The sequence below is a fragment of the Emiliania huxleyi genome, assembly GCF_000372725.1.
Source record: "Emiliania huxleyi CCMP1516 chromosome Unknown EMIHUscaffold_13, whole genome shotgun sequence".
Classification (NCBI taxonomy): domain Eukaryota; phylum Haptophyta; order Isochrysidales; family Noelaerhabdaceae; genus Emiliania; species Emiliania huxleyi.
In genome coordinates this window covers 756,407-784,133 of record NW_005201287.1, presented here as the reverse complement: position 1 = coordinate 784,133, position 27,727 = coordinate 756,407, and the positions used below count along the sequence as shown (strand labels likewise).

Sequence of the window (27,727 nt, the reverse complement as noted above, 5' to 3'; positions counted from 1 at the left end):
ATCGCGATACGCTGGGGCGGTCGTCGACTCATGCCCGTCTCGCGGCTTGCTCGTCGACTACGATGCGTTCCCCGGCGACGAGCCGGTGTGGGAGCCACTCAAATTCGCGCGGCCGAGCGTCGAGCGCGAGACGTGCGCCGCTGGTTCCGTGCCGCTGCTGCCTGGGGCTGCTTACACCGGACTCTTCGGTGCTCTGGCGATGCATCTCCTCGTCTCACGGCTGTCCGATCTCGCATAGGCGGCCGTCGAGGTGGCCCACGAGGGCGGCTGGTGGGAGGTGATCCCGCACGGTCGGCCACTATCCCACTCTCTTGCTCATCGCTAGCACGTGATCACCCCGCACAGGCCGTCTACGAGGGGGTGGCGCCGTCCATCTTCGGGGGCGTCTGGCCTCTGCACTCGGTCTACTCCATGCGGTACAAGGTGTCGCCCTCCTCCGTGCCAAATCTCCCTGTGCCGCATTTACTCACCGCGGGCGCGCGCTCCCTCCCGCAGCTCCGCCGCGAGGTCACCTCCTCGGCCTTGCACGTGCCACTCACGAGCGCCTAAGTGCTCCGCCACGGCTACCACGGCGACCTCCGGAGCTTGGAGCACGGAAGGGCCGCGAGTACAGGTGTGGCCGACTGCACGCTAAAGGCTACACGTTCGCACACGACTTGCTGAGTGGCTCTCCCTGCACGGAGCGGTGGTTCCGTGATCGCCGTGAACGGCCAAAACAATCGAGCAGCGCTCTCCCCGGTTCCAAGTCACCACACCCTATCCCTGTGAGCTGTGTGTCCTGTGTGGTGGCGGCGTGCCGCGTCCTCCCATCCCTCCCTTGGGTTGTCTGTTCTGGATCTTTTTCTTTCTTCACCACACCCTGCAGTCGAGCGCGCCGTGGCGAGGGGAGCTAGGCCGGCCGGCGCTGGGTGGGGCTTTCGTTCGCGCCGCCTATATACACCTAATCTTACCTACGGTGTACGGACTTGGCCGCTACACTAAAAAAATGAAATGCGATCGTTGTCCCTAGTTCGACCAATCACGGGTCACCACGTTTGATTCCGGGGAGCACGAGGGCTCCCACTTGCGCCCGGCGGCGCGCGGAGGAGGCCGAGAGTATAGGCCAAGTGCAAAAACAGAACAGAAAGAGAGCTGGAAGCCGCCGACGAACAACTAAACGAGCCGCATCGGCGTGCGTGACACGATGAGTCACACTGGACAGTGTGGAGGCACAAGTGTCACGCAAGACAAACAGAGAGTACGAAAGTGCGAGGTACTAGTGGAGCGAGACATCGCTCCAACCCCTAGAGAGTGCGAAGAGCTCCGCATTCCAACGACAAGCATCAGATCACCCATTTGGGGACGTTTGACATCGTGATTTCCCCGGAAATTTTCTTTTTATGCTGTGAAAATTCCAGCGTGAAGAGAGGGAAAACCCCGACGGGAGGGCCCTGAGATCGTGCCCGGGAAGAGAGGTGTTCGGGTACTTAGTAACAGACCTACCCTACATACCCCGTATGTATGTATGTAGAAAGATGAATAACAGTCAGGCTTGGACTGGACACCAACGCGGTATTGGTGGACGGATGAGGGCCGCTAAGCAAAAAAAGAATAGACATTTCACGGCGATCACGGAACCACCGCTCCGTGCAAGGCACGCTATAGCCGACCCTAGCGCGCTGCCGCACAGCGGCCCTTCCCGCCTCGCCACTCTGCGGTGGGCCGCGCCGTCGGCGCCTACCACGGCGGCGCGGCGCCGCGGACCTGTTGTCTCGCCGCGCCGGCCAGCCTGCGGCGCTGGCACAGCGATGCCGCACGCAGAACACAGAGATTCTGATAGCGGGCCTCTCTCCTTCCGGCCGCCAGCACACACCGTTCACACTCGCAGCCTGCTGCCTCTCCCGCAGAAGCACTCCGACACACACCAGAGACGACCGACACCGCTCACGCGCCGCGCGCCGCGCCCGCAGACACCATGGCCTCGTGCGCTGACGCCAACCTGAAGGACTGGGACCCTGAGGTCTACCGCTTCCTGCTCGAGGAGAAGAAGCGGCAGGTCAATGGCATCGAGCTCATCGCGTCCGAGAACTTCACCTCCAAGGCGGTGATGGAGTGCCTCGGCTCGTGCATGACCAACAAGTACTCTGAGGGCATGCCTGGCGCGCGCTACTATGGCGGCAACCAGATCATTGACCAGGTGGAGAACCTGTGCCGCTCGCGCGCGCTCGCCGCGTTCAACTGCGATCCGGCCAAGTGGGGCGTCAACGTGCAGCCCTACTCCGGCTCGCCCGCCAACTTCGCCGTCTACACTGCGCTGCTCACGCCGCACGACCGCGTCATGGGGCTCGACTTGCCGTCGGGCGGCCATCTCACGCACGGCTACTACACCGCCAAGAAGAAGATCTCGGCCACGTCCATCTACTTCGAGTCCCTCCCCTACCACGTCGACAGCCAGACCGGCCTCATCGATTACGACCACGTGCGCTGCGCGCCGCCTGCAGCCCCCACCACCTACCCACCGCCGCCTGCCCGCCGCCGCCTGCCCGCCGCTAGTGCGCCGTGCGCCCGACGCGAGCACTCGCCTGCCCCTCGACAGCTCGAGAAGACGGCGATGGTCTTCCGGCCCAAGATGATCATCGCGGGCGCCTCCGCCTACCCGCGCGATTGGGACTACGCACGCATGCGCGACATTTGCGACAAGACGGGCGCCTTCCTCCTTGTCGACATGGCGTGCACGCACGCCCGCACGCCCGCACCGCCGTCGCCATCGCACCGCCCTGGGCCCGGCGCCTGCTCTCGCCGGCGGCTACGTCGCGGCGCCGGCGCAGCGCAGCCGCCCTCGTTCCGCCGCCGTCGCACTCTCGCCGCCTCGTTGCCCTGACTCCTGCCGCGGCGCTGTCGCAGGCGCACATCTCCGGCCTTGTGGCCACGGGCGAGCAGAAGTCGCCCTTTGACTATGCGGACGTGGTCACCACCACGACGCACAAGTCGCTGCGCGGCCCGCGCGCGGGCATGATCTTCTTCCGCCGCGGCCCCAAGTCGGACGCGGAGAATGCGCCGCACTACGAGTACGAGGACGCCATCAACTTTGCCGTCTTCCCGGCGCTGCAGGGCGGGCCGCACAACCACCAGATCGCGGCGCTGGCGACGCAGCTCAAGGAGGTTGCGACGCCCGAGTTCAAGCTGTACGCGAAGCAGGTGCGCGCCAACGCAAAGGCGCTGGCCGACTACCTCGTCGCTCAGGGCTACAAGCTCGCGACCAACGGCACCGAGAACCACCTGATGCTGCTCGACCTGCGGCCGCTCGGCCTGACGGGCAACAAGATGGAGAAGGTGCTCGAGCACATGCACATCACGCTCAACAAGAACGCGGTGCACGGCGACGTGAGCGCGATGGCGCCCGGCGGCATCCGGATCGGCACGCCTGCGATGACGACGCGCGGCCTCAAGGAGGCGGACTTTGTCAAGGTTGGCGAGTTCCTGCACCGCGGCATCCAGTTCGCGCTCGAGGTGCAGAAGGCGTCGGGCAAGAAGCTCGCCGACTTCCTCAAGGCCATCGACGAGAAGGCCAACGCCGACAAGCTCGCCGGCATGTGCTCCGAGGTTGAGGCCTTTGCCGGAGCCTTCCCCATGCCGGGCCACTAGAGGCTGTCGAGCAGATACGCATAGTTGGATTGGCCGCGCCAGCGGTGTGGGGCGTGGGCCGCGGGCTCGCACGCCACCAAGTACGAGGGGTTCTGACGGCATCAGCATGTTCAATCGGTTGGTTTTTCCTTTTTGAGAGGTTCGTTGCTGTGGAGGGCTGTGGAGGGCGCAGCGCAGCGAGTGTGAGCTCTGGAAAGAGAGACGGTTGTACTACGGTGCGTCAGAGCCAGGATGCGTGCGCGGCCATTTTGTAAAGGTTATTTATGAAATTTATGGAGCTCAGCTGGGCACGCGCCACGGCGCACCCGGCCGCCCTGTGCGCACGTTTGCAGCTGTGCCCCACCCGGCGGTGCGCCCGTCCCCGCTCTCCGCTGCGCGGTGCGCGCTGCGCGAGACCGGACTCCGGAGTCGGCTTCCGAGCGCGCTGCAGAGAGCTGCGAACGGTGCCGCCCATTGACGGCGTCAGCGAGCGACACCGAGGTCCGAGCGTCGAGCTCGAGCGGTCGACCGTCGAGCCCAACGCGCAGCCGAGCCAGGAGCCACAAATGCAACACTAGAGAGCTTTCCACAGCCCCCAGCCCCCTGCCAGCCGGGCAGGGGCGCGTGGGCGTCGACGTGCGTTCGTCGTGCAGAGCTCCTTAGCCCACCGTCCTCCGTTGCCCACGAAAGAGCTGCATGGTCTCACCGCTCGACAGAGGCACCGGAGGCTCAGCTCTCAGCCCAGCCCCCACCAGTCAACAGGCTGAGCGCCTCGGCTGCCGATGCGAGCGGCGCCTGCTGCCCCGCTGCGTCAGAATGCTGCTGTGGCGGCGCCTGCTGCGGCGGCAGCGCCACTTGATGTAGCCCCTGCTGCTGCGCCGCCCCCTGCGGCGCGAGTCCCTGCGGCGGCAGACCCTGCTGCACCAGATCCAGCTCATGTGGCGCCAGCTCGCGGGGCCTCTTTTCGCCGACGTGCAATGGTTGCGCGGCGTGAGAGCCCAGCTCCTGCGCCTCCGACGCGTCGGAGCTTTGGCGCGCCTGGACCGAGTTGATGGCTGCAATCCAGGCATCGATGTTGTTGCCAGGCCCGCCAGAGCCAGCGCCAGCCTCGGGCATGGGCAGCGCTGCAGGCGGCGCGCAGTGCGGCGAAGGCGAGGAGTGGGAGGGGGGCTGGATCGCCACCGAGGCCGCCTGCACGATGGCGTCCATCGGGAGCAGCCAAGACGTACTGCCTGGGAGCCTGGAGTCAAACGGGCCGAGGGTCAGGGCCGCACACATATCAGATTTCAGAACACATTTCCGTGCCGCCCTGCAGCTGACTGCGGCTGGCGCGTTGGCAGAAGCCCGGACGGCCCAGCCAGCGGGCTCGATTCTGCTTGCTGTAGAGCCCCGTGCGACGTCGACGGGCACATTGCCTGTTGGGCGTGTATGTGCTGCGGCGCAAGCTGCGGCTGCGATGAAAGGAGCAGTGCGTCCGCCGCCTGCGCCGCCTGGAGCGCGGGCACGCACCACGGTGAGAGGGTGGGGGTGGTTGGGAGCAGGCGCACTCGCGCGCGGGTGCCTCGCTGGAGCACGCCGACTGCGCCACCGCGTGTGGCTGCACGTAGTGAGGCTGTCCTTGCGGTCCTTGGGGGGCTTGCGGCGGGAGTTGCTGCACGGGCTGCTGGAAGTGCAGCTGCTGCGGCGCCTTCGGCACAACGCGAGACGCTGAGAGTGGGGCTCGCAACCCAAGGTGGGTCCACGAAGGCTCCCGCTTCGCCTGGGCCGCGAGCTGCGACGCCCCCATCGAGTCGCAGCTCGGCATGCCAACACCAATGCCCATCCCGTCCACCGGTGGGGCCATAAAATCGCGCCGGATCTTGAACTGCCGCGCCTCCAGCTGCGCGAGGGACTCCAGCGATTCGATGTTTTTGATCCACTTGCGCAACTGCGCCTGCAACAGAAGTGGCGGCGGGTGGACTGGCCAGTGGCGTCCCCTCTTCTTGGCGTGGCGGGACCCACCGGGGCCCGCCCATCCGCTCACTCACTGGGGAAGGCGGAGCGAACGAGAGCGGCGGCATTTTGTGTGAACTGGGCAAGGTGGCAGTGGCTCGCGACGACCCCAGTCGAGGGGACGTGGGGGCAGTGAGAGGCTCTGGAGAATCTGCCCCGCGCCGGCTCAACGCCCGGATGGTCCCGGCAGGTCGGCTTGATTCTGCACGTTTCCGGGCGGGCGAGCGCCTCGCGGACGACGCGGAGCTTGAACTCCGCTGAATACAGCGTCCGCGAGCGGCGCTGCCGCTGTCCCTCGGCAGGCATCATGCGCTTCGCGGCGCAGCCCTCGACGAGCTTTACCTCGTTAGGGGGGTACGGGGCGGGCGATTCGCGGAAGTTTGGTTGGCAGCCGCGCCTCTTGAGGGTCAAAACCGAAGAAAAAAGTCTTTCTTTTTTTGCCTACGTTGGGAAGAAAGACATGCTTTCCTTTCTTTCGGGTCGGGGGCGTGGTGGGGGCGTTGGGGTGGGGCGGCGCGGCGCCGGAGTGGGAGTGGGTGACTGCTCCTGGTGGGGGCTACGGCTTCCAGGAAGCCGTCGCCCGCGCTTGTCGCTTTGTGTTTTGGCCGCCCGTGCTGAATCAGCAGGTCGACGACCACACCGCTCGTGGCCTGTGCTACGTCGCCCCCGAAATGTCCACCGTGGCGGAGCGTGCTGCCCTCCGCTCGCTCGACAATGGCAAGCGGCCATGCGCGTCGGCGGCGCCGCCAGCCAAGGCGGCGCGACATATGGCAGTGGCGCCGGAGGGCGTTGGTGCGGAGCCGCGGCGCCTGCTGAGAAGCCGAGGCGTCCCTCCCGAGCCTGCCGGTGGCAGTTGTGCGCCTGCAGAAGCAGTCACGATCCGCGTCTCTTCCCTCGCCGCCGCAACCGGCTACCACCCGTGGGCAGATGCGCACGCCACCTTCCTCTCCGCGCTGTACGGAGGCCGCGCAGGCAGGCAGACGCTCGAGGACGACGGCGAGCTGCTTGGCCTCTCCCTCGTCGACCCCGAGGAGGAGGCGCTCCGGCGCCTCCTCGCCGCCGCGGACGGCCCTGAGAGGAGCGGCGAGGAGCGTGGCGCCCGCCAGCTCGCGAGCGAGCTGGCCGCCGTCCTGGCAGCGGCCGATCGGCAGCCGCCCTCGGCGGGCGGCGCTGCAGCTGCGGGCGACGCGGCCGCTGCGTGCCTCGCCGCGGCAGCGGCGGAGGGGACGGTAGGGGCAGAGGCGGCGCTCGCTGCCGCGGCCGTCCGCTCACGCCTCAACACCTCGCACGGGTGCCGGAGCGAGGCGTCTGCGCTGCGCAAGTACGAGCAGCGGTTCGGCTGCGCGGTGCGCGACTCGAATGACGCGCTGCTCGTCTGGCCGATTGGTGCGGACGCGGAGGAGCCACGCCGGCCGGTGGAACACGTCGCGTCGTGGCGCGGCCGCCAGCAAGGCAGCGGGAGGGGGGAGGCACGTCCACGACACGTCCCTCGACGCGTCGGTAGGAGGCCCGGCGGAAGGGTTAGAGCAGCTGCCTCCAGCCGGCCCCGCGCCGCCGGCTCTGACGACGGCGGCCGGGCGCGTCGCTGGCTCCGCGCGCTCGACCGCTGCCGCGCGGCGCTCGCCGTCGAGAGGGGAGAGGCGGCTCCTCAACACCGCTCCTCCCTCCCCAACCCCCTTCCGATCACCGCTCTCTGCAGACACCTGCAGCCCTTCGGCCAACTGGAGAGCTTGGCCCGACCCTGGCACACCGCACAACGCCGACTCCGACCCCGCACCGTCCGCCCCAGGTGGAGGCGTGGGCGCGCGCTCTCTTCTCGCTCGACCCGTCCTCCCGGCCGGCGGACTACCGCCTGCCCGCTGGCGGCTGGGACGTGCAGGCTGGCCGCTCCGACCTGCGCCGCTTCCCTGGCCCTTCCCTGGCCCCTTCTCCGACCCTGCTCCGACCCCTCCTGCAGGCCCTCTTCTCCGACCTCCGGGTCGCGCGCGGCCGAGCACTCCTCGCGAGCCTGCGCTGCGCGGAGGCGGCCGCCGCTCCCGAGGCGGCGGGCGAGGGACGGCCGCCGGCTCGCCTCAGCCGCGCCGCCGACTATTGCCACGGCGGTGCCGCGTGGGACATCTCCGCGCTGAGGGCGGACCTCGCAATCACGCGCCGCCGGCTGCGGATCGCCGCGGCGGAGGGGCGGCGCTGCGGGCCGGGGAGGGGCGGGCTGGAGGGCGGCGACTCGGCCTCTCCGCCCCTGCCGCCGCCCCTCGTGCGGCTGGTCGGCGCGGTCGACGGCGTGGCGGACGAGGTTGTGCTCACGCGCGGCGAGGGCGAGGGCGAGGGCGAGGAGAGCTGGGCGCTGCGGACCGTGGTGGTTGAGGTGAAGAGCCGCGTGCGCCGCATCGCGCGACCGCCCGCGCTGCACGACCAGCTGCAGGCCGTCGCCTACTCGCTCATGCTGCGTGCCGAGGCGGCGCACCTCGTCCAGACGCTCGGCGAGGAGATGGACGTTTCCCCCGTCGAGCTGCACGGGCCGCCGATGTGGCACGCGGCCAACTTCGAGGCGCACGTGCTGCCGCGCCTGCGAGCGTTCGCGGCGGCCGTCCAGGCGATGCGGGCCGACGTCGCCGCGCGGGTCTCGTACCTCTGTGGCGACGATCGCTGGCGCGACCGCTTGCTGCGCGAGCGTGGTTGCGGGTTCCTAGTCAAATGACGCGCTCCGGGGCCCCTATATTTTGGTCGCAGTGTTCGGCTCGATGGTGCCACTACGTACTTTAGTGAGTTCGGCCGACAGTCTATCTATAGAGAGTGCATCAGCTCACACGTGATAAGCCGCAGCCCGTTCGAGCTTGGGATGAAGAAGCCACTGCCCACCGCTCCCTTCTCCGTGCCGATAGAGCGACAATCGCGCGCCTTTTTCGCGCGCAACAGCGGCTCCTCAGTGCTCAGAGATGGTGCGCAGCAGCCCCGCAGATGCTCAAGAAGCAAGAGAAGAGGTGAGAGGCAAAGTTCGGCGCCGCCACCGGGACAACCTCGGGCAGGATCTCGGGCGGCGCCGGACGGAGCTTCTTCGCTACAATCCGTGTCACCGTCGCAACCACCTCAATCGAGGCGGGTGAGGGCGAGAAGGTAGAGGCCGAGGCGGCGGACGAGGTCGAGGCGGCAGCTTCACCTTGCTCGTCGTTGTCAGCAACTTCGTCTGCAGCGCGTGGCAGCGCCGGAGCCGCAGCCCAGCCGGCGATGGCCAGCGGAGGTGCCCTCCACAGAATGGTTGGGTAGTAGGGCTAGAGGGTCGCTCTACACTTAGCCTCTGCAGCGAGCAAGCGCTCAACTTAGCCCCCGCACGGAGCCGGGCTCGGACTTAGACGCTGTATGGTCGGGGGCCATGAACTTAGACGGCACAAGGCCAAATCCGGGTAAAACCCGGGTATACCTGCAAAAGTCCAGGTTTACCCGAAAAATACCTGGACGCGTCCCGACCAACGTATGCCGCGCACGACGCCATATCGCCTTGTCCCAGGGCCAGTGCGCTACTTGCGGCGCGCAACTCCTGCTCAAGTACGCGCACCGTACCATGTGCTGCCGCTATGCGTGCCTTAAGGCGGCTGCGGCGAAGCGGCGGGCGCGGCATGCCGATGGCAGTGCGGACGATGCGGTTGCGATGTGTTCTGCTTCAAGATCGTGGCGGTGCTTGGCATGCACTTGTGCGATCCCAATCAGCTCATCGCAACGCGAAGCAGCGCAACAAGCTGGCTGCTGCCAACAAGGCCCTATGCTAGATCTACCTCACGCGCGGATCGTTCAAAGAGGACCAGCATACACAGGCTTCTCTGACATGCGTTTGTTTGAGCTTGAGGCTATTTATGTGAGAAATGTTTGGCTAGAGATTGCGCTCAAGAAGAGCAACGAGAATCGGAAGAGGAGGATGCTGAGGCGGCGATTGCTGAGGCATGAGGAGGATCGATCCGGATTAGAAGGCGCCCGCCGCAGGCGAAGAAAATTTGGGGGCTAGCGCCGTATCGTTGATCACAGTGGGAGCCTCTTGGCCCCAGGCTGTGCCACGGCCGACTTAGCCGATGTAAGAGGCTCTCGCTGATCTTAGACCGCGTAAGCACCCCAGCGTGACTAGTCACACTTAGACCCGCTCAGCCTCGAGGCTCAGAACTTAGACTACTACCCAACCAGTCTCCACAGGAGTGCAAGGCTCGCGCGCTCTGGTGGCAGGCCGTTGTAGGCTGCAAAGTTGGCGAGGGCGATGCCTATGCTGCCTGCTCATCGTACACCTCCTGGAAATATTGGGCTCCCGGTGCGAAGAGCACATCGCAGCTCGGGCGCCGCAGCTCGCTCATGGTGGCGTTGCACGGCAACGGCCGGCGTCTCGGGCTCAGTCCACCTGGTTTGGCTGTGGCAGTGACCGCGTTGGTAAGATCTCTGTGTGATGACATCACGCGGCGGGCGGCGGTTTTACCATTTTGTGAAAGTCGTCAGCGTCTACCACAACAACACACACTCTTGTGCCCCCCCCCCCCCGAGCCCACACACACAACACACTTCTCACGCCCTCCCACTCACACACCAACAACACACTGTGCCTGTGCGGCTCCCCCCCCCCACACACACAGAACCCCCCCACACAAACACACAATCTTCCTTTCTTCGGCTTTCAGGTTCCTCCCACCCACCGAACCACGCCACCAGCACACCTTGCCCGCACGAGCTTCTTCTTTCAAGGGCCGGACACGACAAGCACGCTATTCGTGCGCCACACCTCCCGGCCACTGCGGCCAGGCAGTAGCTCGTAGGGCGCAAGCGAGGAGTGGGTGTCGACGACAGAATGTGGCTGCTTGCTCATCCGGAACTCGTAGGTTAAGGACTGGCTCCGCGAGGCGTCGCGGAAGACCTGCACATTTGCCGCCGCCTGGCTGCCCGAGACCTGCACCCCAGGCGGCAGCACCTCGTACCCAAAGCCAGAGATGAGCGGATTGTATGTCGCTCCTCGGACCATCTGGTCGAAACGGTCGAGGTTGTAGCCAGAGGGCCAAGCAGTCGAGGCGCGATTTCCTGGCGAGGCCAACTGATATGCGACCAGGGTGCTCCCCGCCTGCATGTCGTCCATCTGCGCGCGCAGCACCGCCTCTGCACTCGTCGTGTCGACGCCAGAGGGCGGGGACGGCGGCGGGCACGGCACCTCCGATAGTCTGCGTGACTCCGAGAAGGTGGCGGATGTCGGCGCCGTAGTGAGTTCAGCTTCTCTTTCGGACGCCTCGAAACGAGAGAATGCAAAGTCCGTTGCGTAGGGTGACCGCACCTCGTACATGGCGGCACTTCCTTCAATCGCACCCTCTGCCTGCGCCGAGGTTGTGAACCGGCCCGGCGCGGTGGGGTAGATGTCAACCTTACCCTCCCGGCGAACAGGCGACGAGAAGGACTGGCCGAGGATGCCGTGGGGTAGCGAACGCGCTGCCACGCCACGTGAATCGGCGCTGAGGCTCAGGTCGAGTCGGTGCCGCGCCCCTGCTGTCGAACTGTGAACGGAATTGCCGCGGACCGTGATTGACCAGCCGCGGACGGAGAAGGTGGCAGACGAGTACTTGATCCCTATGGACAGCTCCTCGCATCGCCGTTGGAGGCCAAGCCCCATCCAAAAGAGACGTCCGCCGCAGGAGCCATTTACAAACTGCCAACCCGTGTTGAACGCGTTTAGCTCCGACGCCCAGAAGGATGCATTTGCCCACTTCCGCTTGGCGCCACCGACGCGCGCAACCACATGGGCCTCAGTGATAAAGGAACCGTTCACGGTCAGGTTGCCGAGACCGAATGTTGCCTCCTCCGTCTTGACATTGACAGCCAGCCCAGGCGCAGAGAAGAAGGCGAAGAGGTGGCCGTCGCGGCCCCGAAAGTCGGCGCGGCCGCCTCGAGCAAGGACGAGGTGCGGATCTCTGAAGGCGTGTGCCCCGATTGCGGAGCACGGAGGCATTGTCCGGGCGGTCGTGTGCAGGTCGGTGCAGGCTGGGTGGCGATCCGGATGAGGGACTTGAACTTTCCGCCCGTCCTTTTTGCATGCGTCCTTCATCTTCTGCTTCGGGTCCTGATGCTGATCTCCTGAATTCCTGTTCTCCTTTCGAATGAGTTTCTTCTGGCAAAGGGACGACCCGACCCCGAGATCGTCGGTCTCTCGCACGCATGCCCACATGCCGGTGCACCTCTTCACCCATGGCATATGCAAGTCCTGGCCCGGCTGTGCCTGCCAGTCAGTGCCAAAAGCCTCCCTTTGGTTTCCGAGAAATGAAATGAGAACAAAACGTAGGACCTCTAACTTACCTCCGTCTTACAAATAATTAAGCGACCGAACGGCAACGCAATGTCACAGTGGAGGATGGAGAACGGCACAGCCACGGCGACGGCCCTCACACGTGACTACGTAAAATAATGTGCGGCGCGCACAGACCTGTCTCGTGCGTCTCGCTAGTAGACCTCGACGTGCCACTGGCCCGCCTTTTTCCACTCGCTGAGCTTGTCCTCCCACACGAGCCCCTTCTCCTTGCACACGCCCTCGAGCATCTCGGTGATGCCGGGCATCATGCCCTTGAGGCCGCAAAAGTACATGTGCGCGCCGTTGTCCATCCGCTCAAACACCTCGTCGGCGTGCTGCGCGACCTTGTCCTGGATGTACATCTTGCCGCCTACAGGGCGCGTCGCAGATCGCCGACGCGCGCCGTCTCTCGCCCCGCCCGGCCCGTCTCCGCCGCCGCCTCCGGGCGCGCTCTCCTCCCTGGAGAGGGCGTACGTGAGGCGGAAGGACTCGCGGCCCTGCGCCGCGCTCCTGCCCCTCGCCGTCTCGCGCTGCAGGATCGCCTGCCACTCGTCGTCGTAGAGGAGAGCATCGCGGTTGGCCACGCCCAGGAAGAGCCACGCCAGGCCTACGGCGGGGAAGGGGTGGGGGGACGCCTCGAGGACAAGCCTCCCGCCACTCCGCCGCCGGAGCGGGGTGTGCTCGGGGACCGCGAAATGCGTCGGCGGCGGGCGTCGGCTCCAGGAAGAGGCGGCGGAGGAAGCCGCGGTAGGGCGCGATGCCGGTGCCGGTGGCGAGCATGATGAGGTCGGTGGCCGGCTCGTGCTCGGGCATCAGCATCACCTTGCCCGTAGGGCCGGTGAGGTGCACCTCGTCGCCAGGCGAGGAGTCGCACCTGCGGAGGACGCCGCTGCCGTTAGGGACGTGTCGTGGACGCGTCCGCGTCGAGCCCGACCAGCGCGCGCGCGCAGGAAGTTGGAGCAGACGCCCTTCTTGGCGGGGTCGTGCGCCCCCGTGTCCGCGTCCCAGTACAGCGCGCGCCGCACGCACAGCGAGACGGAGCTTCCCTTGGCGTCGTCGCCGTAGCGCGTGCTCGCGATCGAGTACAGCCGCACCGCGTTCGGCTTGCCTAATAAGTGGTGCAGATCGGATAAGGGCAGAGGAGAGGAGAGGAGAGCCGCAATCGTGCGTCTGGCGCGCCAGTCTTTGCGTTGACGCCGGGCGGAATCACGCCGAGGCTCTGCCCCTCCCAGTACCGAAAGTTGTCGCCGGTGCCGATCCGGATGTGGCACACCTCGCCGGGCGCGGCGGGACCGACGATGCGCTTCGCCGAGATGATCGCGCCCGCGAGCGGCGCCTTGTTCTTGTAGGTGTTGAGCGGCAGATTGGCGGCGATGGCGTGGTAGGGATCGCACTCGAGCGACGCGCCCGGCGCCAGCGCCGCCGCGTCAGCCTCATCGGCGAGCTCCTGCACCACCGCAGAGACCTGGGCGGCGGCCACGGCCACACTGGGCGCCGTGATGCGGCCGAGCCCTTCCTCGATCCCGAGCGCAACGACCGCTGGGAAGAAGCCGGGAAGGAGACCGGCATCGCGCGCAATCCTGAGGCCGTTGAGGTTGCCGATCATCTCGCGATCGCACGTCTCAATAACGCGGTCCACAAACTGAGGCGCAACGCCGGCCTCGGCCATCAGCCAGCTGCGAAGCTCCTCGCTCGGCGCGGAGGCTGCGAGGCGCACATTGGCGGCGCGGTGCGAGGGCGGGTGCGTGAATCGAGGAGCAGCGGTGCCGAGGAAGGAAGCTGCGTCGAGAATGAGGAGGCTGAGCATTGTTGCGATCGGCTCGTATCCGCGCTGATGCAGAGCTAGCGACGCCTGATGACGAGCCGACCGAGCTGCGAGCTCACAGGAGGGACCCCACCCCTCTCCACACTTTTAGTAGTCGGCCCCGGTTGGCGGTGGCGGCGGTGGCAGCGCGGTGAGATCGCTGGTGTCCCTTCCCCCGGGTGGGGGGGGTTCAGGCACGAGAGCCATATTCAGTCCTCAGTCGGAGAGCTGGCGCGACGAGTGCGAACGGGAACGCGACGGGTGCGGACGCGACGAGCAGCGAGCGATGGCGATGCGAGTCGCAATGGCGCGATGAGCTGCGATCGCGCGACGAGTCACGATGGCCTGCTGAGCGATGGCACGACGAGCCATGGCGAGTCGAACGATGGCCGCATCATGATGAGGATGTTAGTCATTACAAGAAACACGCTCGGTCTCGTCTCGTCGGCAATGCGCGAGCACTATCAAACTCGCGCACGGCGTGGCAAAGTGCGGCCTGCAAGCGAGGGTGGTGCGCCCGCTGTACGAGGCGGTGGCGGAGGAGGCGGTGAGCGGCGGGCTGGCGGGCTTCTATCCACAGGCACTGGCCAACACGGTGTGGGCGTATGCGACGGCAGGCATGGCTGCGGATGCGCTGTATGCGGCAGTGGCGGAGGCGGCGGTGTGCGGCGGGCTGGGGAGCTTCAGCCCTCAGAACCTGGCCAACACGGTGTGGGCGTATGCGACGGCAGACCATTTTCACCAGGCACTGCTGGCCGAGTGTTTGCGCACGGTCGACACTCGCGCGGGATCCGTCGAGGTGGAGCGCGGGGGACCGCTCTCAGCTGCACCAGTGGCAGCTCTGGCTCTCTCTTGAACGTGGGGTAGGTGGGCAGCACCTGGAGAGGGTTCGCCTGGAGCACGGGGTCTAAGGGTGGCATCACGCCAGGGTCGGTGCGAGTCGTGACACCCTGGAACACCCGTACGCTCCCATGCCATCTCCTTCGCCTTGTTCGGCTCCGGCCTTAGCCCTTACCCCGGGAGGCGGCCAGGGCATCATCGACTTGGTCGAGAGACCCCATCCCGGGCTGGACAGAGTTCCACCCCGGGCTCTGGACAGGGTGGCCCGCCACACACACGACACACGTAATTAATTAATTAATGCGACTCACTCACTCGCCGCTTTCCTCGGACTGACTGTGAATTTTGTGTGAGCTCCGTGTCCTGATTTGCCAACAACAGAACTAAAAACGCCTAACAAAAGGAAAGATGATTCAGGTCCGCTTTCTCACTCTCCAACTTCCTCTCCCTGGCCTCGCCTAGCATCCCGCCGCACAAGAGATAAAAGGCTCCGCATGGGTACAATGGAGGAAATTTAAGTTTCCCGCTTTACTCAGGGTCGCACTCCTTGCAGGCCCAGACGCACTCTCCTACGTGTGTTAGATCGAACATGTGATCGCACAAGTACTGGTGGTCGTAGGTGCAGTGGAAGCGACATGGCTCTCTCTGCTCCCAGCCAGGGATGAGCGGCGTGAGATCGCGGTGAGATGCGTAGAAGGTGTCCTCGAGCTCGAGACACTGCCCGCAGTCCTCGCAGATGGACTTGACGACGAGCACATGCGCGCTCGCGACAGCCATCTGCGGCGTGGACATGAGCCGCTCCACGTCCGCCGGGGTCAGCTCGGTCCGGCCCACGCTAGAGAGCATCTCGGCGGCGACGGCGGGCGGCGGCTCGCGGAAGCCCCACGCGCCGTCGTCAGGGTCAGCCTCGGGGTGGGGCTCGCGCAGCCTCACCCAAGAGCCCACGCGCACGCGCCCGCCCACCGGCGCCACAACCTCTACGTGGGCGGGCAAGGCGTAGAACGGCCGCGAGAGCACGTAATAGCTGTTGTCCTCGGGATCGTCCACGTCGAAGTCCGGGTCCTGCGTGTTGTGAAAGTACTTGACGGTGGCGATGTCCTGCGGCTCGGACGGCATCCAGCCGACCTCCTGTCCGATGGCCGGCCAGGGCTGGACGTGGTAGGGTGAGAGCATCACCGGCGTGCTGACGTCGTCGAGCTGCACCGTGTGGAAGTGCTGCGGCCCCTCGATTTGCGCAAAGCCAGCACTGCTCAGCTTCAAGCTGCTCACGCTGCCGCCCTTCTCCTGCACGCACAGCTCGGCGCGCCGCAGCACAGTGCCGCACTGCCCAGCCTTCACGGGCACGGCCAAGCACGACGCCCACTCTGGGCCCCAGAAACTCGCGGCGTCATGGATGGGCACCACGCCGCTAGCCGCACCGTCTTGCACGAGGGCCCACGCGACGCCCTCGCACACGCGCACGCGCTGGTCCTCGAAGACGAACGAGTTGCCCAGCAGTCGCTGCTCCTCGCGTTGTCGAATCGAGCCGAAGCTCTCGCCGAGCCTCGGCCGCTTCTTCTCTCGAGCTGCGCGGCGGTGCTGGGAGACGGACTGGCGGCGGCGGTTGGCGTCGGCTCGCTTCGCCTCCGCTTCAGCCTGCTTGCGATGTTGCGCACCACTCAGCTGCTCCCGCTCGCTGCGATCCCGCTTGCCCCTCTTCTGCTCGTTGATCGCCTTCTGGATGCGTCGGCGCTCCTTCATGATGGCTTCGCGCGCCGCCTTCTCCTCCTGGCTCGCGTCGTTGGGCAGCCTGGGCGGCAGCGGTGGCACGACCAGCTCGGCGCCGGTGGCAGCTGGCGCGGCGGCGGCGGTGACGGAGGTCATATGCATGGATTGGTTGGCGGGTCGACTTGCGAAGCCGATTGGACGGGGTTGCCCTGTGCCTCGTCTGGGCAAGTCTACGTACGTCCGAAATTTAATGTTAGGAGTGGGTACCTTACAGAAACAAGTTTCTTCCATTGTACGATAAAGTAGATTTCGGCGGCCCGGACGCCCGATCCATTCCAAATCGCTAGTTTGTGTGCATGCCGTACGCCCCGACCGACAGCGGCCCGGAGCGGCGGGCGCTCGTGCACCGCGAGTCGGAGCACAAGGCCACCCTCCGGCACCGGGTTACCGTAAACGACGTCGTCCAGGATAGCTTGCGCCGTGCGTTGGGCGGCGGGATTGCGGGCGCCGGCGCAATGGCCTTCCAGGTGACCACGCTCATGTGGATCCGTACCACGATCACTTTTCAGTATCGCTACGGGTCGACTACGCGCGAGGCGATGCGGACGCTCTACGCGCAGGGCGGGGTGCGCCGCTTCTACCAGGGCGTCGCCCCCGCCCTCGTGCAGGCGCCCCTGTCGCGTTTTGGTGACACGGCGGCCAACGCCGGGGTCATCTCGCTCCTAAACTCCAACGAATCGTCGGCGTGGCTGCCAACCGGCGTCAAGACGCTCGCGTCCGCATCGGCGGCCGCCGGCTGGCGCGTCATCCTCATGCCGCTCGACACGGTCAAGTCGATGATGCAGGTGGAGGGGCCGGATGGTCTCTCCAAGCTACGCGCCAAGCTCCGGACCGGTGGCCTCGCGGTGCTCTTCCACGGCGGCGGTGGCCTCGTCAGCAGCGCCTTCCTCGGCCACTACCTGTGGTACGGCACCTTCAACCACCTTGATACGGTGGTACCAAAGCAGCAGGGGCTTGCGCCGACGCTGGGCCGCAACGCCGCGGTCGGATTTGTCGCCAGCGCGGTGGCCGACACGGCGACCAACTCGCTGCGCGTAGTCAAAACTTTCCGGCAGACGTCGCTGGAGAGTGTGACCTATGCGGAGGCAGCCCGTCTGGTTGTACAATCCGACGGGTGGAGCGGCCTCTTTGGACGCGGACTTGCCACCCGGCTGCTCGCAAACGGCTTTCAGGCTGCCATCTTCAGCGCCATGTGGAAGTACCTCGAGCAGCGGTTAGTAAGGGGGCGGTGATGTGTTACGATATTCGAGAAGATATTCTCACATCACCTGATACATCATGCAATTAATACAACATCAGAAAAAAGGAAAGAAAAGGCGTCACATGGCGTCCAACCCGGCGGCCACCAAAAGGTCCGGAGAGAAGGCTCGACCCACCTCGAATCGCAGCGCGGCCGAGACTGTCGGCGTCCGGCTCTCCACGTCGTGGAGCCAGCCGTCGGGAATGTACAGCAAGTCGCCCGGCTCCAGAAAGCAGTGCGCCCGCGGCAAAGGCATTCGGTCGTCGCCGGAGGGGCAGCTGCGACCGGCGGCGCCGCCCGCCGCCGGCTCGCCCTCCTCCTCCGCGGCGACGCCGAAGAGGTCCTCGTGCGTGCCGGGCGTGCCGAAGAGCTCGCGGACGAGCGGCTCGTGCTCCGCCGCCACGGCCGGGTCGACGAGGACCACGCTCTTCCTGCCGTGGAGGTGCAGCAGCGCGTTGTCGCCGTGGTCGCGGTGCAACGGCGTGCGCCCTCCCGCCGAGGTGACGAAGAGGGCGGTCTCGCCGTCCGGCTTGACGCTCGCGCCCGGCCACGACCGCAGCAGGGCCGGCAGCGGCACGCAGGGCGGCAGCGAGCCTCCCTTTGCTCCCTCGTCGAGCGCCGGCGCCGCCGCGGGCGCGGGCGGCTGCCCGCTGCTGAGCGCGCCGAGCCGCGTGCGCCACTGCCAAAAGGCGTTCCCGTCGCCGCGAGGCTCAAATATGTGGCGGACGGCGACGGCGACATCGACGGCGACCGCCTCTGCGCTGCCGCGCTGCGAGAGGATGTTGGTCGGGCAGCGGAGGAGGAGGTCTGCCTCGGATCCCGCGCCGGTGGAGCCGGAGGAGGCGATGGAGAGGGTCCAGGCAGCGAACGACCACTGCGAGAGGTCCGAGGCGCGCCGGAGCAGCAGAGGCTGGCCGCCATGGTAGTAGGCCTGGAAGACGTGCCACGGAACGCGGGAGGCGGGCAGTGCGATCACGGGCTTTGTTGACATGCACGCAGCACGCAGCCGCCGCGCTGCCGCCGCCGCGCTTGAGGCGAAAAAAGCAACTGAGAAAACAGCACGGGTGAGACCACTCTCTCACAAGACAAGCGATCCCACGACAGCGAGTGTGGGGACTACATGATCCGTACGTGAAGGGTGGAGGGGCCCGTCCGCAGAGCTAGGCGGCGCGGGCACCGACTGGGGCCGAGGGTAAGAGGACATCTGCCGCTTGCTTGTTCTTGCTTGATCCAGTCGGTGCGCATCTTGCGCGCCTGCTTCTTAATGTTTTCGGCGTCGCCCGCCACCGCCGCATGGAGATCTGCTGCGTGTGGTGGACGACAAAGGAGGAGGCTGCGCTCGCCGACGCCGCCCCATACACCGTCCGGTCGGTGTTGGTGCCCGAGGGCCCAACTTCGAATCCTGCTGACCAAACCGCGAGGAACGATCAACTGCGGACTGCCGGAGGCCTCGGTCTCCCCTCTGCCCGTGCGACTTTCGCTAACTCCCTCGAGCGTAGATCGTCTCTCTTCGGCGCGCTCGAGCACGTTTGGCACCAAGAGGCTTTGATTCTTACGACCCTCACCCGCCAAGGCAGGTGTGCACTCTGCTAGTACTTGTGTACTCACACCACTACACTGTGGGGTGTGCCCGAGCATGATGTATGTGCGCGTCTGTGTGTGTGTGGGACAGACGTTGTTGTCCTATGCGCGGGGCTTCCCGCGGGGACCGAAGACGTAACGCAAACCGCGAGGGAGCAAAAAGAAAATCCGTGGACTCTCCCTCTCTCGGCCGACGGAAGCGACGACCGCCACCGACTCCCACCACCACCACACGCTCTTCATGCAGCGCGCTATCTCGTCCAGTCGCGCGCTGTTACCGAAAAGCAGTCGTGGCCTCTCGAGCGTCGCCGCAGACTGGGCCTTCCCAGTGCCGGTAACGTTTGGCGCCGGCCGAGCGGCAGAGCTGCCTGCTAAGCTGCGAGAGCGCGGCTCAAACCGGCCGCTCCTCGTCGCCGACAAGGGCTTGAGCGGTGCGCCTCGGCCTCGCGCATCCGGGACCGCTTTACTTCCTCGCTCCGCCATTCCCGTCCCTTCTTCCTTGCCGGCACCCGCAGGCACGCCCGTCGTCGGCGGGCTCTTTGACTCGCTCGCCGCCGCCGGCCTACAGCCTCGCCTCTTTGGCGAGGTGGACGCCAACCCGACCGACCTCAACATCGTCGCCGGGGCGGCGGCGTACCGCGAGCACGCGGCCGACGGCTTGGTCGCGGTGGGTGGCGGCAGTGGCCTCGACGCGGGCAAGTCAATTGCGATGGTCGCCGGGTCTGGCAGGAGCCTGGACGAGCTCGAATGGACGCGGCCGCCCGTGGAGGAGATGAGCTGCCCGCCGCTCGTCCTCATCCCGACCACGGCCGGCGCCCGGCGCAGGGCGGCGAAACGCGCCAGCCACGCACGCGTCCGCATCACCCCTTGTCCTCTCGGTGCACAGGGACCGGCGCAGAGATGGACTCGGCAGCAATGTACACCGACACGAGCCGCAGAGTCAAGTTCTGCGTCGCGCACCCCGGCTGCACGGCGCAGGAGCGCCGCCCCTCCCTCCTCCTGCCAGGCGCTGGCTCTCCCTGCCTCCCACCTCCACTTCTCCCCGCGCCGGTGCAGATCCACGTGATCGCCGACCCGCTCCTCACGCTCTCCCTGCCGCCGACGCTCACGGCGTGGACCGGCATGGACGCGGTCTGCCCGAGATGAGCCGAGATGAGCCGAGATGAGCCGAGCTGAGCCAAGCTGATGAAATCAGCCGAGACTGTTTGCCGAGGAGCGGGCCCGTCCTGGCGCGTCTCGCACACCCCGCAGCCACTTCCTGAGACACCTCCGCGACGCGTCTTGCCCGCGAGACGTCGCCAGGTGAGCCACACGCCTTCAAGAGTGGACAGCGCAGTGACTCCACTCAGGTGACGCACGCCATCGAGGCGCTGTCCGTCGACTCGTACCACCCGATGTGCGACGGCATCGCCCTCGAGTCTCTCCGGCTCATGCACACCTGGCTGCCGGCGGCGGTGGCCGACGGGTCAGACGTCGCCGCGCGCAGCCACATGCTCGCCGCGTCGGCGATGGCGGCGGTCGCCTTCCAAAAGGGGCTCGGCGCGGTCCACGGCCTGAGCGAGCCCGTCGGGGCGGTGCACAACTCGCAGCACGGCCTCACCAACGCCATCCTCCTCCCGCACGTCCTGCGCGCCAACCGCGCCGCCATTGAGCCAAAGATGGACCTCGCCGCGACCTACCTCGGCCTGCCGCCGCCGCCGCCGGGCTACGCGACCACGGACGGAGGCTTCGAGCGCGTGGCGGCGTGGCTGGATACGCTCGCCGAGCAGCTTCAGATCCCGGCGACGCTGGCCGAGATTGGCATCTCGGACGAGACGGCCGAGGAGTGCGCCGCCAAGGCGGTGGCCAACCCGACCGGCTTCACCAACCCGCTCCCGTTCGATGCAGAGATGTACTCGGGCGTCTTCCGCGCAGCGGTCGAGGGACGCGACCGGGGGCGACTACAGTAGGGGAGGGGGCAGGTCATGCAAAACGGGCCCTGAGTGTGACCGAAACGTGTACATCGGCATAAAAATGACCCTTCTGCTACCCGCACGCCGCCTCGCCGGCCACCCAGGCCGGGTCATAACACGTGGGGAGGAGGGAGGAAGGGTCACAAGGCGACACACCGACGTACTGACCGACACACTACGCCTCCGGGTCGCCGGCCGGACGCACGCGTGCCACCACAATCCGCACCATCGCGGCAATAACCGAGTCCTTCTCGGGACTATAGTCCTCTCCCAGATGCTCCAGCTTGATCCCGCGGCGCACCAGCTTGGAGCGTCCCGGCCCGTCGCCAAACAGCCGCTCCGCGCGCCGCTCGGTCGGAATGGAGGCCACGCCATCGCCGCGCCGCAACGCGTTGGTGATGAGGAGGTGGTACGCGACGGACAGAGCCATCGTCGTCGCCCGCTCCGCCACGCCGCACAACCGCGACGGCCCCTGCGCGCCCGCCTTCGTCGGCCCGCGCTGCGCCTGCCCCGCCCCGATGGTCTCCAAGTTGGTCGCGCCGTTGCTCTTCGCCTTCCTCTTGGCCTCCGCGTTCAGCAGCTCGAGCGGGCCGGTGTCGAAGGCCTCGACATCGCCGACCTCGAGGATGGACTCGGTGATCTTGAAGATGGCGCCGTGCGGCATGTAGGAGCCGTGGTTGTACAGCGAGACCCGCTCGTAGATCTCGTGCAGGTCCACGGCCAGCTGCATGTTCTCGAGCGCGCGCGCCTCCTTGACCGCCTTGTCCGCGTTGATCGGCACGCGACGCTTCCAAGCGTAGTACCACGCGAAGTAGGCGTCGAAAGCGAGGGCGGCGCGGATGGCGGTCTCGGCACGCGAGCCGTACATCTCGCGCAGCAGCTCCAGGTGCGCCGCGTCGGCCTCGCGCTCGACGCGGGAGGGCTGGCGGGTCAGCTCGGCGTCGGCTGGCTCGGGCGGGGCGGGGGCGGGAGCAGCCGCAGCCGTCTTGGCCTTGCGCGCCGACTTACCCTTCGTCGCCTTACCCTTCGTCGCCTTGGCCGCAGCGGCGGCGGGGGCGGGCGTCGCAGCGGCCGTCTCGCTCCCCGCGTTTACTCCGCGGTCCTGCAGGTCGTCGAGCATGATGACGAGGAAGGTCGCGATCGCCACCGGCCCGCCCGGCGACTTGCCATCCCCCGCGATCAACCGGCCCCACGCCTCGCCGGTGAACCACTTTTTCGACCCGTCGCGCCCGGCGTCCTTGCGCCGCAGGTCGAGGTGGTGGCCAAACTCCGCCAGCTTCTCCTGGACCTGCTGCCGCGCGTCGTCGCTGCAGTTGTTGAGCAGCCCCCACTTCCAAGGTGTCTTGGGAAGGTTGAGCTTCGCGACGTGCAGATGACAAAGGTGCTTGCGGCGGCGCGCCACGCGGAAGAGCGAGACGGCCGAGGGGCCGCACTTGACCATGCGGTGCTCCTTGGCGCGGTCGAGCTGCCACTTCGCGTACTTTGCACGGCCGGCCTTGGACGTGTCCGCCTGAAGGGCCTCGCGCAGCTTGATCTCGGCGACGCGCTCGGCGGCGGCAGTCATCGGGTTGTGGGCAAAGCTGCACCTGGTGCACGGGCGCGGGATCGCCTCGCCCTCGTGCAGCTCGTGCGCGAGCGTGATCTCCTCGTCCACCTCAGGCCCCGTGCACGCCTGGAGCAGCGAGTACATCTGCTCGACCGACTCGGGCCGGCTCGGCGTGACTCGCAGAGCCGTGTGGCGGTCGCACTCGCACCACCCAGAGCCGGCCTTCATGTCCACGTGCCGCAGCGCCCCCGTGTCGAGCGTCTGGTGGAGGGCGAGGCGGACGTCGGCCGTCGCGCTGTCGTCGAGGAGGATCGTCTGTGTGCGCCCCTGCCGGTCCCGCTCGGCCGTCCGGTGGATCGCGGGGAGGTTGTCGCCCATCAGCTTCTCCGCGCCGCCGCGGTCGTCTTTGACGGAGCCCTGCGCGAGCAGCCGCAGGTGCGCGGTCGAGCCGGGCTTGTAGGGGTTGCGCAGCACCGCGGTGGTGAGCTGGCCGCCCTGGAAGCCGGTCGCATCGAGCGAGAGGATGATCGGGAGGTCGACCTTGCCGCCGAGGAAGAAGGGGAGGGGAGGCATGCCGTGCGTGCCCGGGTCCTCCTTCACGACCATGGCCACCACATCGTCAAACTTGCGGAAGCCGACCCGCCCGTTCTCCGCCGACTTGAGCTGCTGCTGCTCCTTGAGGAGGTTAATGACGGGCTCGAGCTTGCTGCGGGGCGCTCCCACGCGCGGCACCCTGACGACGCGCGCCTTGTTGACCGGGTCAACGTAGACGATCTTGCGCACGAACGCGCCGGTCGTCTTGTCGAGCTTGTGGCTGCCGGCGTGCGTCAGGCGCAGGATCTTGTCCATCGTCAAGCCGAGCTCGAAGTGGCAGAAGAGGCCGAAGCTCACGCCGTAGTGCTCCTGCTCGATCTTCGTGACGAACTCGGCCAGGCCGGTGAGGTGCAGCGTCTGGACCTTGGCGAGCTTGAACAGCTCGCCCAGCCGGCCCTGGCCGTCGAGGACGTCGATCAGCGGCTCGAGCCTCCGGCCCTCGGGGAGGAACTCGCGCCACAGATCGCGGTCGCGCTGGTTCTCCTTGCGCTGCGCCACGCGCGAGAGCTGCGCGAACTCCTCCGCGCTGCACTTGCGCACGGCCCGCGTGTCCGCATTGTCGAGCCGGTCGCGCGCGCGCTGCAGCTTGCGGTCCGAGAGCATCTTCTGGTACTTCACCGCTCGAGCCTCCGCTGCCGCCGCCTCCGCCGCTCCCTGCGCCTCCTCGAGCTCCGCCTTCGCCTCCGCGAGCTGTTCGTCTCGCTCCTCGAGCTCCTCCGCCAGCCGCTCCGCCTCTCGCTCCACCGCGGCGATGGCCATCTGCTCCGCCGCCGCCTTGCGCTCGCGTGCCCTCCCAGCCCTACTCGCTGCCTTCTCGCGCTCGAGCTCGCGCTGCTCGTACTTGCCGACGACGCTGCTGAGCTCGTGGTTCTCGCGCCGGAGAGCGCCGTTCTCCGCCTCCAGCTCGGCGATGAGCTCCTGTGCCTTTGCGAGGAGCGAGCGTTCGCTCTGGCGCTGCCGCCGCGCATTGTCTCTATCGCGTCGCGCCGACTCGAGCTCTCCCTCCAGCCGCGCCAAGTCGGGCGCCGGGAGGAGCGGCGACGATCCCGAGGCCGCTCGAGTTCCGGACTTACATCCGGAGCGCCGCGAAGCCGATGAGCTCGCGACGGGCGAGTCAGCTCCAGGCCGGTCGGGCGGCGTGGAGGCAGAGCGCGGCGGCCGCCCCGAGCCGGGCCGCCGACCGCCTCGCCCGCTCGGCGGCGCCGGGCTCACTGCTGCTCCTCCCACGCCTTGTACGCGTCCGTCTTGGTCAGCCCGCTCGCCGGCTCCCACGTCGAGACCGCGTCGCCCGCCTCCCCGTCCCCCGGGAGCCGGAACTTCTCCCATGAAGGGTGGTAGCCGCTCCACCGGACCTTGAGCTGCCGCACGCCCGCCTCCACCCTCTCCTCCGTGATCGCCTCCACCTCGAACAGGGTCGCCTTGGTCCAGAGGAGTTTCCGCCGCGGGACCGCCGGCGCCTTCTCGGCCTTGCGCTTGCCCGGCCGCGGCGCCCCCCTCGCGTCCCCGCCGCTGTCGACCTGCGCGGCCATCTTGTGGTTGCCCATCTGGCGCCAGTAGCCCGCAGCCAAGGCTCTCCCCTTCTCCGCGTGCGCCTTGATGTCGGAGAGGATCATGCGCCGCCAGGTCGCCTCCGTCGCCGGGTCCAGCGCCAACTCGCGCCGGTCCGCGTCCTTCGGCGGATGGATCTCCCCGTGCTCCGTCGACAGCGCGAACTGCATGTCCACCGTGAGCGTCGGCCGGCTGTGCCGCGCCTTCGGCTTCTCCCATGTCAGCGTCAGCGCCGTCACCGTCGCCGCCTGCTGCGCCGCGGGAGAGGAGGGCTTGACGATCAGCTTCGTCGACCCGCACACCGAAGGCACCAGCGCGAAGAAGGGGCGCGCGAGCTCCGCCGCGTCCGTCATGGTGTCTGCATTGAACTGGAGCTGGAGCGGCTGGTCGATCGCCTTGAGAGGAGGCGGCAAGTCCTTGAGCACCTCCCGCGGGCAGTCGCGGAAAGTGAAGCTCGCCGTCTGCCACAGGAACTGGCCGCCCAGGGTCCGCAGGCTCGCTGCCATCCGCAGCCCGATCTCCTCCCGGAACGAGTCCTGGTGCTTGAGGAAGAAGCCCAGCCGGCTCGCCTCGGCCAGAATGCGCGCCACGTTGGCATCCGACTGGTGGGCTGGCGCTGAAGTGAAGGCGTCTCGGGGAACGAATCCCTGCGTCCAGGACCTCGGGCCGCGGCTCCGGGGGGCCCTGCTCGATGCTTGCGCGTGCGCGCCCTCCGGCGGCCGCGAGGTCTGCTCCCCTGTGGCAGGGGGGGGGAGGGTCGGAGGGGCGGCTGGCTTTGATAAAGTGACACTTTATCAAACCTCGGCCCAGGATCTAGGAGTCGCGTGTCCCTTTTGCGCGTTTCGCAATCTCCACCCACTTCCCCATCGGGCCCGCGCCATCGGCAGGGTGTGCCGCGCCGCGCTACTGTGTGGCAGCTAGCCAAACCTGTCGGCGGCGGATTCGGCGTCGTCGTGGCCGCCGCCAGCCGGCCCGAGCGGCGGGGCTGGTCCGGTCCGGGCTCCCCCGCCGGAGGGACGCTTGGTCTTGTCGGGCGTGAGGCCGGATTTGCCATTCCGCTCCCGCTTGTCGCGCTCTCCGGCCCCGGACATGCGCCTGAAATCGTTGCCATAGAAGGGCGTCCTCGCTCCCGCTTTGCTAAGGCGGGCTCTCAAGCAAAAACGGCTGTACACCGCCGAATATTTCTCGGATTTATTTTGCATGACCTGGGCGCGTAGTGTAAAAAAGGATGCGCTTTGGCGAGGCGGTAAAGGCGTCGCTCAACCCGCTCTCGATAGAGCTGTCAAACGTTAAGAGCTGAACAGTGTTGCTAGTGTTAACAGTAACAACAGAACAACAGTGGGGCTCCCCAACAACAGTAGCTAACGTTAGGCCAGCTGAACAACAATAAGGAAGGCCTGGCAGTGACCCACGACGATCTCCAGCGTCCAGTGCGGGTAATACCCGAAAATACCTGGAAAACCCCAGGTGTATTTTCGGGTTTTACCCGGGTTTTTTGGCATTTTCTGCTTGCTGACCACTGAACAACAGTAACAACAGTAACAAACAGTAACAGCTTGGGCTGGGGAGAACACTTGAACAACGTTGAGGATTTCAGCCAACAATAGTGCAACTGTTAGGCCCAAAGTTAACGTTTGACAGCTCTAGCTCTCGAGAACGAGATGCAGAGGTCTCGAAAGCGCTCGAGTGCTTCTCGCCCGAGTACAACCTCTCGCACTGCCCGTGGCGGGAGGCGTTGGGCGCGCCAGTCGGCATGGTGCTGGTGCCGGAGGAGGATGGTGGGTCGCGCGCGTACCGAGGCGTGATGGTCGCGGGCTGCCCAATGGGGGAGGCAGGGTTTGTGGATGTGCGTGGTTACACCGCGCCCAGGTGAGCAGTATCGTGAGCTACATCGAGAAGACGGTTCTCTTCGCTACGTGCTGCGAGCCCCCACACGCTGTGGGCCGCCATCTACTACTCCTGCTCTGCCAAGTTCGACTTCATCCTCCGGCACCTCCCTCCCGACCAGACGGCTCTCTCCGGCGGAGGCGGAGGCCGAGCAGGGGCCAGAGGTTGTGCGTTGTGGAGGCGTCCGTCGTTGTGGCTTGCGGCGGGCTGCTCGGCGACGCGCTCGAGGCGCTGCACCGGCGGCCGCCCTTCGCGATTAAGCCGCGGCGAGGCGACTTTTTGCTCTTTGACGGGTCGGCCCGCGCGCTCGTCGGCGCCACGCCCGTCGGTCAGCCGCCGGGCGACGTCTCGCGCGGCGCGTCACGTCCTGGCGCTCCGAGACCGCGACGACGCGAGATGACGCGAGGTGACGCGAGGTGACGCGAGGTTAGGCGTGTACGTCTGGCGGTCGGCGCTCGGCGTTGTGGCGTGCGGCCCGACCGCGGAGCCCGTGAGGGAGGTGGAGATGCCGCCGCGGGAGGAGGCGCGGCCAGGAGGTGCGCGCGGCGCTGCTCGACGCGGCGTGCGCCGCCGTGCCGCAGCTCCGCGAGGCTGGCGTGGCGGGATCCTACTCTGGCCTCCGGCCGGGCTGTGACCTCTCCGCCGACTACCAGATCGGGCGCGCCGAGGGGTCGAGCTGGGTCACCGTGGGCGCCATCCGCTCCACCGGCCTCACCGGGGCGCTCGGCATCGCCCGCCGCGCAGCCGCACTCTGCGACGAGGCGTGGCGCGAGAGCGGGGGCGCAGCCGAGCCGCCGCCGCCGCCGAGCGGCGCCGTGCGGACGACGCCGCTGCCGCCGCTGCACGAGATTGCGGCCTCGTACCGCGCGCGCGCCGACGGGAGCGTCGTCTTTGGCGCCGACGAGGCGGGCTTCGGCCCGCACCTCGTGACGCACCCGCTGACGGCGGCAGGGCTGGACGCGCAGCTCGCGGGGATGCTGCGCGGGACGGCGATATGACAGCCGTTTATCTTTTAAGAAAGAAAGAAAACAGACACGCCAAACGAGGGATGGGGCGAGGACAGGGTCCCCACCTG

General features: G+C 67.0%; 8 protein-coding genes across 8 annotated transcripts; 5 read left to right on the top strand and 3 right to left on the bottom strand.

Moving 5' to 3' along the window:
- Window positions 1-1,611: 1,611 nt before the first annotated feature.
- Window positions 1,612-3,894, top strand: EMIHUDRAFT_433725 (serine hydroxymethyltransferase). The gene is made up of 4 exons (XM_005789234.1): window positions 1,612-1,633; window positions 1,950-2,458; window positions 2,576-2,707; window positions 2,884-3,894. Exons 2-4 carry the CDS (start codon window positions 1,955-1,957, stop codon window positions 3,622-3,624), a joined length of 1,377 nt encoding a protein of 458 aa, XP_005789291.1. The 5' UTR covers window positions 1,612-1,633; window positions 1,950-1,954; the 3' UTR covers window positions 3,625-3,894.
- Window positions 3,895-6,266: 2,372 nt separating this feature from the next.
- EMIHUDRAFT_462372 (hypothetical protein) lies at window positions 6,267-8,293 on the top strand (the record flags this gene model as incomplete). Its single annotated transcript, XM_005789233.1, has 4 exons — window positions 6,267-6,387; window positions 6,463-7,010; window positions 7,385-7,474; window positions 7,553-8,293. The coding sequence occupies 4 exons, from the start codon at window positions 6,267-6,269 to the stop codon at window positions 8,291-8,293; spliced, it is 1,500 nt and encodes a 499-aa protein (XP_005789290.1).
- Window positions 8,294-12,048: 3,755 nt separating this feature from the next.
- On the bottom strand, window positions 12,049-13,292 carry EMIHUDRAFT_42969 (hypothetical protein; the record flags this gene model as incomplete). Its single annotated transcript, XM_005789232.1, has 5 exons — window positions 12,049-12,301; window positions 12,383-12,500; window positions 12,583-12,767; window positions 12,797-12,996; window positions 13,089-13,292. Coding segments are annotated over 5 exons (960 nt in total), but the record flags the coding sequence as incomplete, so codon positions are not given.
- Window positions 13,293-15,065: 1,773 nt separating this feature from the next.
- Window positions 15,066-16,400, bottom strand: EMIHUDRAFT_98258 (hypothetical protein; the record flags this gene model as incomplete). Its single annotated transcript, XM_005789231.1, has 1 exon — window positions 15,066-16,400. One exon carries the CDS (start codon window positions 16,398-16,400, stop codon window positions 15,066-15,068), a length of 1,335 nt encoding a protein of 444 aa, XP_005789288.1.
- Window positions 16,401-16,600: 200 nt separating this feature from the next.
- Window positions 16,601-17,536, top strand: EMIHUDRAFT_62944 (hypothetical protein; the record flags this gene model as incomplete). The annotated part of the gene is made up of 1 exon (XM_005789230.1): window positions 16,601-17,536. The coding sequence occupies one exon, from the start codon at window positions 16,601-16,603 to the stop codon at window positions 17,534-17,536; it is 936 nt and encodes a 311-aa protein (XP_005789287.1).
- Window positions 17,537-17,623: 87 nt separating this feature from the next.
- On the bottom strand, window positions 17,624-18,535 carry EMIHUDRAFT_201126 (hypothetical protein; the record flags this gene model as incomplete). Its single annotated transcript, XM_005789229.1, has 3 exons — window positions 17,624-17,767; window positions 17,876-18,080; window positions 18,225-18,535. The coding sequence occupies 3 exons, from the start codon at window positions 18,533-18,535 to the stop codon at window positions 17,624-17,626; spliced, it is 660 nt and encodes a 219-aa protein (XP_005789286.1).
- Window positions 18,536-19,325: 790 nt separating this feature from the next.
- EMIHUDRAFT_415021 (iron-containing alcohol dehydrogenase) lies at window positions 19,326-21,152 on the top strand. Its single transcript, XM_005789228.1, has 5 exons — window positions 19,326-19,556; window positions 19,641-19,937; window positions 20,012-20,103; window positions 20,182-20,256; window positions 20,475-21,152. The coding sequence occupies exons 1-5, from the start codon at window positions 19,367-19,369 to the stop codon at window positions 21,072-21,074; spliced, it is 1,254 nt and encodes a 417-aa protein (XP_005789285.1). The 5' UTR covers window positions 19,326-19,366; the 3' UTR covers window positions 21,075-21,152.
- Window positions 21,153-26,518: 5,366 nt separating this feature from the next.
- Window positions 26,519-27,650, top strand: EMIHUDRAFT_462371 (hypothetical protein; the record flags this gene model as incomplete). Its single annotated transcript, XM_005789227.1, has 4 exons — window positions 26,519-26,634; window positions 26,793-26,980; window positions 27,084-27,151; window positions 27,186-27,650. 4 exons carry the CDS (start codon window positions 26,519-26,521, stop codon window positions 27,648-27,650), a joined length of 837 nt encoding a protein of 278 aa, XP_005789284.1.
- Between the last annotated feature and the right edge of the window lie 77 nt (window positions 27,651-27,727).